At 42.9% G+C, this 13,938-nt stretch overlaps 1 protein-coding gene across 1 annotated transcript in view; it reads right to left on the bottom strand.

Annotated features, from left to right (window-relative positions):
* ptprna (protein tyrosine phosphatase receptor type Na) overlaps positions 1-13,938 on the bottom strand; it is a 63,343-nt gene that overhangs the window by 41,145 nt on the left and 8,260 nt on the right. Inside the window, exons 4-5 of the mRNA XM_056289426.1 lie at positions 10,381-10,491; positions 9,070-9,187 (exon numbers count right to left, since the gene is read on the bottom strand). Coding sequence (XP_056145401.1) covers positions 9,070-9,187; positions 10,381-10,491 — 229 coding nt within the window. The remainder of the gene's footprint in view (positions 1-9,069; positions 9,188-10,380; positions 10,492-13,938) is intronic.

The following is a 13,938-nucleotide window of genomic DNA, read 5'->3' as shown; positions in this document are numbered from 1 at the left end:
TAGTATGGCTGATTCACCTGACCCATATGTCTTTGGACTGTGGGAGGAAACTGGAGCACCCGGCGGAAATCCACACAGACACGGGGAGAACATGCAAACTCCACACAGAAGATGACCTGGGATGACCCCAAGGTTGGACAACCCTATGGTTCAAACCCAGTATTGTCTTGCTGTGAGGCGACTGCGCTAACCACTGCGCCATCGTGTTGCCTTTAGCCCAATATCACAAATTACAAATTGCCTCAAGGGACTTAACAGCAACACAACATCCTGTCCTTAGACCCTCACATCAGATAAGGAACAACTTGTTAACATGTTGTTATCTCTATGCATCCCTATTTAGTTAATGTAATGGAGGACAGCTCCCCTTCTGGTCAGGTTATGCATGTGCAGTGTATTGCCCCTTCTAGGCGGGAGTCTCTTGTCATGCGCAGTTGTGGTGGTGCTCATGCTAAGAGGAAGTTGCTGGTCGCTTGGTATCGTGAAGAAATGGAGTGAATAAAGTCGGTTTCACTGAAGATAAACGTCGTGTTTATTCAGAACAAGTTTAGTAGTCAACATTGGTAGCAGAGGATGGTTAGCAGAAAATGGCTTCTGCTAGCTACAAAGTTCCACCTAAGTTCGATGAGTCCCGACCGTACGAGAGTTGGAAAAATGAAGTTGCTATGTGGAAGCTCGTTACTGAGCTGGATAAGAAGAAACAGGCCCTTGCTGTCGTCCTGGGGCTTGAAGGAAGGGCAAGGGATATCGCCATGGAAATACCCGCTGCAGACTTGAATGCAGATGGGGGTATGGACGTTTTAATTGCAAAACTAGATGGAATGTTTCTCAAAGAAGAGGGACCGCGCTTACGATGCTTATTCGTATTTTGACTGTATCAAGAAGGACAGTTCTGTGTCCATGGCGGACTATGTGATTGACTTTGAGCAGCGATACAATAGAATGAAAAAGTATGATATGACTCTTCCCGATGCCGTATTGGCTTTTAAACTTTTGGATACGGCTTGTCTAGACGAGAGGAGTAGGCAAATGGCGCTGACAGCGTGTACGGATCTAACGTTTGCGGCAATGAAGTCCGCGCTCAGGAGGATTTTTGGAGGGAAAATACAAGTCGACGCGACTAATGGCATACAAGTAAAAGATGAAGTGTTCTACACAGAGCAGCGCTCGCGAGGAAGATTTAAACGAACAAGTAACGTTGTGCAGCAAGCTGGACAAGAGTCACAGACAACACAGGTTGGACAACAAAAGCCACCGTTACAAGGTACTAACCCACTGGATAGGTTCGGTAGGCGATCAAAATGTGCTGTATGTCAGAGCACGTTCCATTGGGCCAAGGACTGTCCCCACAAGAATAGCGAGCAAGTAAAGCTAACTGAAGAGCCAGCAAAAGTAGAGGACACATTGTTTACCAAAGCCTCGCTGTCTGAATCAGCATCAGAGATCTTTCTGACTGAGTCGTTAGGGACAGCTATCATTGATACTGCATGTACCCGCACAGTATGTGGAGAAAAGTGGTTGGAAAATTTTGTCGCAGACCTCAGTCAAAGCCAAGTGAACCAGATAGTGCAAAGTGAAATTCCAAGCAGCAGACCATTTCGCTTTGGAGATGGGAATATAGTACATTCCTCCAAAATACTGAAACTGCCTGCAAAAATAGGACAGACAAAATGTCAAGTGGAAACTGAGGTAGTTAAAGCTGATATCCCACTGCTTCTGAGTAAGACTTCACTGAAAAGGGCAGGGACCATTTTGGATATGGAGAATGATAGTGCTGTGATGTTTAATCAATATATCCCTCTTGAATTAACCAGCTCGGGACACTATTGTATAGATATCAGAGACAAGAGCACAGAAACAAAGCCAATAGAAACGGAAGCACTGACGGCTCCAGAGAACAGCCTGAATGAAGATGAGGTCCTCACAGTCACAGAAAATATGACCGCAAATGAGAAACACAAAGTTCTTCTGAAATTGCATAAACAGTTCGGTCACGCCTCCGCCGAGAGGCTACAGCGGCTCATCCATAGCTCTGGAAATAAAGACACAGAGTGTGACACGATTTTGCAGCACATAGTACAGGATTGTGACATTTGCCAGAGATACAGCAAGACGAAGCCGAAGCCTGCTGTGGGCTTGCCTCTTGCTTCAACGTTTAATGAAACGGTGGCAGTAGATTTGCATGAGTTGGAACCAGGGGTATGGTACCTCCACATCATTGATCAATTCACAAGGTTCAGCGCAGGAAGCATTGTAAAAACCAAGAAGTCCTCAGAGATCGTCAAGTCATTTCTTCATACATGGATAGGAATCCACAGCGCCCCCCAGAGGCTCTACAGCGATAACGGAGGAGAATTCAATAATGCAGAGTTCCGTGATATGGCTGAGAACTTTAACATTGAGACGAAAACAACAGTGGGATACAGTCCCTGGAGCAACGGACTACTGGAGAGGCATAATCAGACCCTCACCGACATCATTCTGAAGGTCAGGCGAGAAAGTGGCTGTGACTGGGAAACGGCCCTGGACTGGGCTCTTATGGCTAAGAACAGTATGCATAATGTGCACGGCTACAGTCCACGTCAACTTGTGTATGGTTTGAATCCTAACCTTCCTTCTGTACTGGTTGATAAACCACCCGCACTAGAGGGTACTACTATGAGTGCTAGAGTAGGAGAGCACATTTCAGCCCTACATGCTGCTAGAAAAGCATTCACTGAAGCAGAGTGCTCAGAAAGGATAAGACAAGCACTACGTAAACAGCTCAGAGCTACAGATGAAAAATATGACATGGGTGACAAGGTGTATTACAAACGAGCTGAATGTAATGAGTGGAAAGGACCAGGAATTGTTATTGGTCAGGATGGAGCTGTTGTTTTTGTAAGGCATGGTGGAATCTTAGTGCAAGTACATCACTAGACTTTCCAAGGTGAACACAAGGATTAACGAAGAACAAATGGTACAAAATGAAAATGATGCTGAAACAGTAAATGATGAACAAGACACAGAAACAGGAAATGATGAACAAGGTATAAACAATGTAGCTGATGGTTTAGCCAGTGAACAAAATAGAGAGAATGAGTTACCTGAAAGTAATGTTGCACAAACTGAAATGGCCCATAAGCCTAATGCACATGATAATCCTGCCCCCTCTGCAGGTATGAGTTTAAAAACAGGACAGACTGTAACATATATGAACAGAGGTGACAATGCTCTACTTAGAGCAAGAGTCTTGGGGAGAGCAGGCAAAGCTACAGGGAAATATAAAACATGGTATAACATGCAACATCTAGAGAATAATGGAAGTGATGGGCAAAAGGTATCAGTTGATATCTCAGAAGTTGATAATCTCCACATAGAAACAGACAGAGAAGCTGATGTACTTATAACGAAAGACATCTCATTTGATGCAGCTAAACAGGAAGAAATAAAGAACTGGCACAATAATAATGTCTTCGAGGTAGTTAAAGATGCAGGTCAGAAATGTATCTCTACTAGATGGGTTTGTAGTCTTAAAGAAACACCTAAGGGTATTGTGCCTAAAGCACGACTGGTTGCCAGAGGTTTTGAAGAGATAAATATTCAAGAGCTACAAAAGGATTCCCCTACATGTGCTACTGATTCACTTAGACTTATGTTATCAGTGATATGTCAAAACCAGTGGGAAGTGCATTCTATGGACATCAAATCGGCATTTTTACAGGGTATGGAGCTATCCAGGGATATTTATATCCGCCCCCCTACAGAAGCAGGCTGTGAACATGTTGTATGGAAACTCTTGCTATGTCAGATGGAGTAGACGATGCAATGTTTCTGGCCACACTATTTTCTGAACTAACTACTGGCAATGCTGAACTGAATGCTCCCTCCGTGCTCTGTGTGACTGATAACCACTCTCTGTATGATGCTTTCAAGTCTACAAAGCAAGTCACAGAGAAAAGACTTAGGCTGGAAATCAGTAGCATTAAAGAACTCATACAAAGCAAGAAGATCAAGGAGGTGCGTTGGTCAGACACGAAAACTCAACTCGCTGACTGTCTCACAAAGAAAGGAACATCGGCTCTTGTGCTCTTAAAGGCCCTCTGTGAAGGACAATGGGACCTGGGTTAAAAGGGTGTTGGATGGACAATTGATTTTGTTCTCAAATGTTTCCATGACATGTTGATTTCTCTGGAAATGTATGTTCCATAATTCACGCTGTGAATTTCATTTTTTGTTTTCTGTTTATTTCTTTAAAAAGAGAATGAGATTGTTAACATGTTGTTATCTCTATACATCCCTATTTAGTTAATGTAATGGAGGACAGCTCCCCTTCTGGTCAGGTTATGCATGTGCAGTGTATTGCCCCTTCTAGGCGGGAGTCTCTTGTCATGCGCAGTTGTGGTGGTGCTCATGCTAAGAGGAAGTTGCTGGTCGCTTGGTATCGTGAGAAATGGAGTGAATAAAGTCGGTTTCACTTAAGATAAACGTTGTGTTTATTCAGAACAAGTTTAGTAGTCAACACAACTCCCTAAAAAAATAAAAATAAAAATAAAACCCTTTAACAGAGAGAAAAAAATAGGAAAAAACCTCAGGGAGAGCAACAGAGGAGGGATCTCTCTCCCAAGACAGACAACATGCAATGGATGCTGTGTTTTCACAATTTACAGAATACAACATTGAAAGAGGAAAACAGAATTATAATGGAATTATAAAATATATGAAGAATATGATGAAGAGCATGCCAAGCAGTGGCCAGACGCCACCCGAATGGCCCAGGACCCGAGCCACGTGACCAGCATCGCCATGTTAAAAAAATAAAATCAAATTAAAAAAAAAAGAATCAAGTCCAGAAATTATTGAAAGACTTTGCAAGATGAATACATTTTCAGAAGTGATTTAAAAATTTCCTGACAGACGGGAGGCAGCTGGTGAGACTGGGGAAAATCACATCCAGCACCCGGACAATCAGCACTGGTGCCTCCCAGGGATGTGTGCTCTCCCCTCTACTCTTCTCCCTCTACACAACTGAATGCACCTCGGGTGACCCGTCTGTTAAATTCCAGAAGTTTGCGGATGACACAACCATCATTGGACCTATCTGGGATGGTGATGAGTCTGCATATAGTAGATGAGAGGTGGATCAGCTGGTCCTCTGGTGCGGCCATAACAAACTGGAGCTAAACACGCTCAAAACAGTGGAGATGACAGTGGACTTCAGGAGGAGCCCCTGAACACTGCCCCCTCCCCTCACCATACTCAACAGCACTGCTGTGGAAACCTTTAGGTTTCTGGGATCCACAATTTCCCAGGACCTAAGGTGGGCATTCAACACAGACACAATCATCAAAAATGCCCAGCAGAGGATATACTTTCTGTGCCAGCTCAAGAAATTCAACCTGCCTCAGGAACGGCTGATTCAGTTCTACACTGCAATAATCCCGTCTGTCCTCTGCACAGCCACCACTGTCTGGTTTGGTTCGGCCACCAAACAGGGCAGGAACAGACTACAATGGACAGTTAAGTCTACAGAGAAAATCATTGGTGCCAACCTGCTCTCCATCTCAGGACTTATACATCTCCAGACTCAGGAAACAGGCAGGCAACATTACTGCAGACCCATCACATCCTGGTCACAACCTGTTCCAACTCCTTCACTTTGGTAGGCGCTACAGAGCACTGTACCCCAAAACAACTAGATATAAAAACAATTTCTTTCCATGGGCTGTCATTCAAATGAACACTTAACACTGCCAAATAAATCCAACCATTTTGTATATACTGTACTGTACATTGTACATATACTGGTATGCTCTGTAATGTCCATCTACCTCAGGCATGTATACAAGTAACCTGCTAACATCTATTTCAGCATCTCTGATATATTCTCTGCACAACTGCACTTTATCACCTCTTATTTTGCCTGAATAAGTCAATCCGTGTGTATATATCTGAAGAGTGTTGTGTTATAGTGTTGTTATTCTATTTTAAGTACACTGAGAGAGCCACGAAACCAGAGTCAAATTCCATGTAGTGCAAACCTACATGGCCAATAAACATGATTCTGAAAAGATGATAATGACTTTGGCAGCCTGAGCTCCTAAGGCAAGTATATCCAAAGCCTAGAGGCCCATAGAGACAGTAGAAGCATTCAAGTCATCTTCATTGTTTAGTCTGGACACTGAGTCAGTTACAGAGGCCTCATCTAAGATGTGTGGGAAGATGGCGGCGCAAATTCACGTTTGCAGCGGCCTCGCCCAGTGCTGGCGTGGGAAGATGGCAGCGCGAATTCATGTTTGCAGCAGCCTCACCCAGTACCGTCCATGCAGTGCCTTTGTCCACATCTGCATCTAGTAAGTTTGTCTTTGTTTGATGGCTGGGAGAGCTGGCACTGGATTGGCTTGGATGGCTTGGTCTGCTACGTCCTGTGGGCCCAGGGACCACGGCCCTGCCTGCAGCTGTGCCTGAAGAGGTAACACCGAGGGCGGTCTGACAGGACGCGGAAGTGGGGCAGGCTAAGCTAACTGCTAGCCCATGCAGTTCTGACAGTTCCAACAGTCATCCTGGCTGGTGTTCGTTCTTCTGGACAGTGATTTTTTTTTTTAGTTTAAATATATGTGTTAGTTTGGATATATGTGTTCTTGTAGTTTTTGGATATGTGTTTTTGTCTTTGTGTTGCACTGCTGTGGGCTGGGGGAAACGATGTTTCATTTAATTTCATGTGTGCAAGTGCATGAAATTAAATGACAATTACTTTTTCATCTGTTATATCTACATTATCTGTTATATCTGTGATCCTGGTAAGTATATGGTGTAAGGACAGGATGTTGTGTTGCTGTAAAGCCCACTGAGACAAATTTGTAATTTGTGACATTGGGCTGTACAAATAAAATTGACCTGACAAATAAAGTGATGCTGATTCTGATCTAAGGTTGTATGTATGTATAGGTATATGAATGTGTATGTGTGTATGTCTACATGGATGTATGGATGATGGCTTGATAAAATTATAGGGGTGAATAAGAGAATGCTTGTGCCCTTTTAGAGCTGCTGCAAGGAGCTGTGTGTCTCAATTTAATTTTAATCCTTTTTTATTAACTTCAAAATGAAATGAAACCATCAGTTGGAAGATTAGATATTGCTATATAATGACTCTAAATGTTTGCCTCCCAGTTGGATTCCTGGCAAACTCTGACAAACAATTTACATCACAGAGACAGAGACCACACAGCCACAATTAGAGACACATTATCTCATCACTGTGTATCTTTCAAACATGTTTTTCCAAAACACCACTACACTGCACTATACAACGCAACACTCACTCTTCTCCTCAAAACAAAAATACAAGCTGCTGGAGGGTAGATGTGTGTGTGTGTCCCCATGGCTAATCTTGCAAACTACTGGACACATCAACCTAAACATTTTTGCGCAGTTATGACTGTATGAGGAACCTCTTGTGAGGATTCAAAACCTTGGAAAAACATTTGTTCTTGCTATCGCCACTCCCTCTCTTCATTCATCCTCTAGCTTGCTCAACCAACGCAGTTGTCTGTCGCTGTCCGATCTAAGTCAACCGTGCACATGTGCGACTCACGTTCATGGTTGACTCGGATAGGGTAGCGACAAGATGAAAAGTTATTAAAGGAGTTTTGATAATCCAAAGAATACACAAATTATAAAGGAACAAGTTCCTCTAGGTTGCAGTCAAAACAGGAAGTGTTGCATATTTTTGTCGCTGAACAATCTGAGTCAATCATAGATGTGAGTTACACATGTGCAAGCATAAAGAGTTCACACAGCTTTATTATATAATGAAAATAAAGACAGGGTTAGGGTTGGACCAAAATGGTTACATAGCAAACCTTTTCTTTGGAAAAGTGCTAGTTCATATTAGACTTGGTCGCATTCGTGCGAGGGTCAGCCTAGGAGGCTGCACATCCACAGACTGACAGGCAAAACGTTTTTATTAGGTAGATTTTTTTAGCTTGAGTGCTGCATATTAATTTTTTTTCTTCAATATTTCCCATTCAATAGACCTGGGCACTGTGCAAAAGTCTTATAATGGCAGGAAAAACATTGGGTTTTCAGGCGTCTGGGTAGCGTAGTGGCCTATTCTGTTGCTTACTGGGGGATCACCGGTTCGAATCCCTGTGTTACTTCCGGCTTGGTCGGGCATCCATACAGACACAATTGGCCAAGTCTGCAGGTAGGAAGCCGGATGTGGGTATAAGTCCTGGTCGCTGCACTAGCGCCTCCTCTGGTCGGTCGGTTGGGGTGCCTGTTCAGGGGGGAGGGGGAACTGGGGGGAATAGCGTGATCCTCTCACGTGCTACGTCCCCCTGGTGAAACTCCTCACTGTCAGGGGAAATTCTTCACTGTCAGCTGAAAAGAAGCGGCTGGAGACTCCAAGTGTATCGGTGGAAGCATGTGATAGTCTGCAGCCCTTCCCTGCTTGGCAGAGGTGGTGGAGCAGCGACCGGGATGGCTTGGAGAGTGGGGTGATTGGCCGGGTATAATTGGGGAGAAAAAAAGGGGGGGGGGGAAAACAAAAAAATCTCACATACTACTGGGCCTGTCAGCCTTGTAATTTTTGTGCATAGTTATGACTGTATGATCAAGGACCTCTTGTGGTTGTGGTGATTCAAAACCTGTTTTACACTGCAATGAGTGCTAACTCCTCAGCTAGTTTTTCGCCTAAGTACGAGCACCAGAGGAGGGGAGATGCGCAGGCAAGTGCCTAAGTATTTTCCCTTCTACCGGTAGGTGAAAAAAGGGGTTGTTTGTTGCCAAGTCCGAGCACCAGATAAGATACATCTGGCGGAAATCTGAACTCTACTTAGTGCACTCTTCTAGTTAACAATGAAGTTGTTCTGCAAAACACCACTGCTTTGGTCCCAGGGCCTAAAAAGTCAACAAAAATCCCAAACTCCTCATAGCTTCTTTGCAATGTAAAAAAAATCTAAAGAGAAATGTGGGATGTGACAAAGGGAAAGGAGAACATGAATGAATATAAGAGAGGTGCTGGATGGATGGATAGATGGATAAATGGAGGGGAATTTTTCTATGTACTGTCATTTGGAAACTTACTGTAAGGAAGTGGAGGATGAAGAGGAGGAATTGGGCTTGGAGGGGCGGGTGGTGTGGGGAACTCGTTTAAGCTCCTTGGACACAATGTACTGGGTGATGTCATCTTGCCAGGAAAGACCTAAACACACACATAAACAAACACACACACACACGCGCGCAGGCACGTATGCACACACAAAAACAGGCACATACACACAGGCACATATATTCACACACATGAACAGAAGCAGACAGAGAAAGAAGGAGAGAGTAAGACAAAGAGAGAAAGACAGAAAGAGATAACAATATGGAAAGATTGCTCTGGAAAATGGATACCTGTCAACTTTTTCAAATACATTGCTAATGGAAATTAGAAGCTCAGATACTGCATACTGAAATATCTTATTCTCCATGTATAACATTAGTCACAACAGTGTGATTTTAGAGTAACACATTTTAATATTGCCCTGAACCAAAGAAGACTGTACATCATCGGTAAGCATGACATCTTTGAATTCACACAGCAGCATGGGTATTTGCGTAGTAAGCTATTCATTATTTTTCACAATCAAATGTTTGCAAACTTGCTGTACCTATTTTTTTCTCTTTTTCCCCCACAATAAAGTCAAGACAAAGATGTAAACAAAGGTAAATGAACAGGAAATGGAGCAGGCTTCCAACAAGGCAATACAACCATGTGACAAGGTAGGCCGACTGGGAGCTGTTGTGTGAACAATTCAGCTACTTCAGTCAGCAAGCCTGTATACACCACTAAGGCCACAGCCAAGGTGGTGCTTCTTTTGTTCTGCCATGTGTCAAAATATCCACATTGTGTTAGTTTGTCATTGCTATTCAGTGTCTGGAGGGTGGATGTGGTCTGACACAGGGGCTTAATCCGGCTCCGGCAGTTTAAAGGTCACTCTCTTGAAATGCAAGGTCAGGTTTTGATGTGTTTCCTTTAAGCTATTCTTATGCAAATGTTGAGGTTCATATGCAAATGTTGAGATGAAAAATTTGCTGTCATTCGAACGATTTTCCATGAGTGGTGCAAAGGAAATTTATTTGGCGAGTAATGCTTGTTCATCCTCCTCCATAATTAATTTCTCCATTTTAATGATGTCATCATTTGCACAGGGAGCTTGTTTAATCACCTTAAACCGGCTAATGGAAATGCAACTGAAACGCATTTGGTTTATCTGCCTGTAGCTACCAAAATGTTCCCAAAACTTCCAATTCATTTTCTTAAGCGCTTGAGCACTACTTGTAGTGTGTAGTGTTGTAGTATTTACTTATACATCTTTTGGTACAAATGTATATATAATATGTATATACCTTGTAGCATGAGCTGCTTGAGGACTTCTTGCATCCGCTTCAGAACAGGAACTGATACCTGGTACTGGACCTGATCCTGCTTGGAGATACGACACTGACCAAACAGCCCATCTGAACACACAAGCACACACACACACACACACACACACACACACACACACACACACACACACACACACACACACACACACACACACACACACACACAGATAAATAATTTCACTATGAGTAAAAGCACATTCTTAAACAAGGCATTCGACTGAGAGACTAGACATCAGAGTATTACGAGACTGAAGAAACAACACAAATAGACACCTAAATATCTCAAAAATGAAAAAGAAAAAAATCCAGTTCACAAACACAAGTTAGAATAATCAGTGTTTTATTTATTTGATTTGTATTCTTTTGTTTTGTTCCCCCCCCCTACTTTAATTGAGGCTTTATATCAACAGGGATAAACCCAGTCGAGGTTAAAAAATCTTTTTTACATGAGTGTCATATCCAACACAGGCAGAAGCACTTTTAATACAGTTGCAAGCAGACAACATATACAGAGTACAAATGATAAAAAACAACAACAGTGATTGATAAAAGTTAAAATACAATTCTGTAATTATGACACTATGTCAGGTCAATGCAAATCAAATTGTAAAATCGCTCATACTATATGTTCTGCAGATCAAATGGTTCTGTTTCCGTTCTTAGCAGGGGATTTTGAGTCATTTCTGACCAGTTCAGCAGTTCTGGTTCGGTTCTTGCTGAGTTGAGGTCAGTAGAAAATGAAAACTACTGATGTGCCAAAAAAAATAGCCACAAATAACCCACACCAGCAAGTCATAGTTTAGGCGATGTACGGCTCACTCTCAAATCTGCTTCTCACTTAATTCCTGACAGCGTCCCCTGTCAACATAAAAATAATAATAAAAAAAACATCTGTACCTGTGTGTAAGCAGCACAATGAGATTGAAAAAGTAACTTAAATGGTTAAGAATTGTTCTCCTGAAATGTATATCGTTCGGTTTCATGTTCTTTTTTTCCTTCTTTTCTTAACTAACGCAAGAAGGGAATCCATAACTTGTCATGCAAGTGAAGAAATATTGCTTTTATTTATTCTTGAAGGGAGGGCCCAAGAGACCAATCAAGACAGGATAAGATATGATTTGTTTGCGCTCCAAAAAAAGAATTAAGACTAAAGAAAAAAGTACACACATCTTCAGTGGTGTGCTGGCCATCAGGCATTCCCAGTGGGCCGCCGCATCGGTGGGCCAGTGGACCGTCAAAAAATCCATGACGGGCCCTGTGTGCCTGTCACTCGGGGATGCGCATGAGAGTGTGCTGTGTGCATGTTCCGGGACTGGACTCACTGGCCGATCACAACCACGTTAGTTAATGCACGTTAACGTTCTAATGCAAAAGTGGAGCGCAGCAGTGAGATGTCCAGATGTCTGTCTTTAAGCAAGACAGAAATAAAGAGCATTATTAAGCAGATTGAAGGAAAGGTGGCAAAAGCAATGGGAGGAAGAGAAGAAAGGACGATGGTTTTACAGAGTTCAAAGGAAAGTGGGAGAAATGAGGTGTGCAGGAAGGAACAGGAGAGACGAGAAAATAATTTCAAGACTCAGATCTGGACACACTGGACTAAACAGTACACTTTTCAAAATAGGCAAACACAGTACAGGCAGATGTGACTACTGTGGGCAAGAAGAAACATTAGAGCATGTTATGATACAGAAACATGAGGCAGAAAGAAGGCGCCTGACTCAAAATCTCAGAAAAATAAAAATGCAATTTGATTTAGTAGCTATTTTACAGAAGAACTCAACTGAGTGTTGTAAAATCTTGTTTCAGTTTCTTAGAGTAACTAATTTAATTAAGAAGATTTGAGTTTTTTTTTTTTTGGGGGGGGGTAGCGTAAATAAGACATTCTGATCCACACTCCATACCAGCTGGTGGCGATAATGACCAATTTCGTTGTTTGCCAATCGCCAATAAACACGAAGACGAAGAAGAAGAAGCAGACGACGAAGAACACGAAGCGCCAACGAAATAAAAGCCACGGATAAGAAAATGTCAAAAAGTAAAGGAGGGGCCGAAAAAATTAGAGAAAAAAGGAAGCAGGCATTAGCTGCACAGGCTCCCAAATGTAAACAAGCAGGAAAGCGCCAAGACCTACGGCACACCTGTGCTGCGCGTGTAGGTAGAGCAAGGCAGTGCTCAATGAGAAAGGCGGGGGGCCAGCAAATAGCGATTATATTTCAGGGATTAGTCATAGCCTAAAAGTGTCATGAATCTTGGCTAATTATAGAGCTAGCTAGCTTTGGTATGGCCTCACTTCTAACGTTATTTGTTGTCCTCCGTGTGTTCATATATCAGTTGCTAGCTAGCAATGGCATGTCCTTACCTCTGTAACGTTATGTAATCTTCAGTGTGTCCATAAATCAGTTGCAAGCGCGTCCAACTAAACGTTCCTCTCAGGTCTGTTGCGAAGCATAGCCCAAGGGGCCGTGGGGAAATTAATCGGCGTGCTGTTTGGGCATCAGCGTCCTCTAGTGGCCAACAGCGTTTTTTTTAAAGAGCAGGCTGCAGCGGTAAAATGGACGTTAGGCTAGGCCAGTGTTTCCCAATCCATTCCTCAAGGAACACCTATCCTGCAGATTTTCTTTGCAACCCTGAATAGGTACCTGTTTGCAGTTATTCAACCAATCAGCAATGAATTATGTCCGCTGTTGCACACCTTGCATAATTAAGTACTGTGAGATGATTGGTTGAGTAAGTACAAGCAGGGCTACCTATGCAGGGTTACAATGAAAATCTGCAGGATAGGTGTTCCTTGAGGACTGGGTTGGGAAACGCTGGGCTAGGCTACATGTTCAGTTAAAAGTGTCGAAACTTGTGGTTACAAAACGATCCCACTGATAGGCTACTTGTTACTATTTAAGCCATGCTGATGGCGTGTTACAGTATAAGTCTGTGCCTACTGAAATATGTCCTGGAATAGTCATATGCTACTTCACTTGTCAACAATAAACACTATAGCTTTACCAGCAAGGACTAGGGTGCTAAATCTAGTGGGCTATGTCCTGTAATTACATTACCACCCCCCCCCAGCCGTAATTGGCTGACGTATACGCTGTACATATCAACCCTCACCGACCCGATGACCCCTGGTCACAGTGGATAAATCCAGGGCTGATTTTCTTTCCCAGTACACTCCTGCACATCTTAATCTGCAGCACTTGTAAATGTTATGACCCTCAGATTAGTGAAGCACTGATATTTTATGGCATACATTCAGTATAAAACTGTAAATTGGCCAGATACAATTGGGGAGAAAAAGGGTGGAAACCCCCCCCCAAAAAAAACATGTCTTCATGCACGCTAACAACTGTAGGCACACACACACACACACACACACACACACACACACACACACACACACACACACACACACACACACAAAAGGTCCAAGTCTCCTCCTGCATGCAAACAAGCCTGGGAGGAAAAAAACGAACAAACTCTAGTGGCATATGTCTGCCACTGCATAACTTTATCTACATT

The sequence above is a fragment of the Lampris incognitus genome, chromosome 11, assembly GCF_029633865.1.
Source record: "Lampris incognitus isolate fLamInc1 chromosome 11, fLamInc1.hap2, whole genome shotgun sequence".
In the NCBI taxonomy this organism is placed as follows: domain Eukaryota; kingdom Metazoa; phylum Chordata; class Actinopteri; order Lampriformes; family Lampridae; genus Lampris; species Lampris incognitus.
The sequence above is the reverse complement of the archived record's forward strand: the minus strand, read 5'-3'. Positions and strand labels throughout refer to the sequence as shown.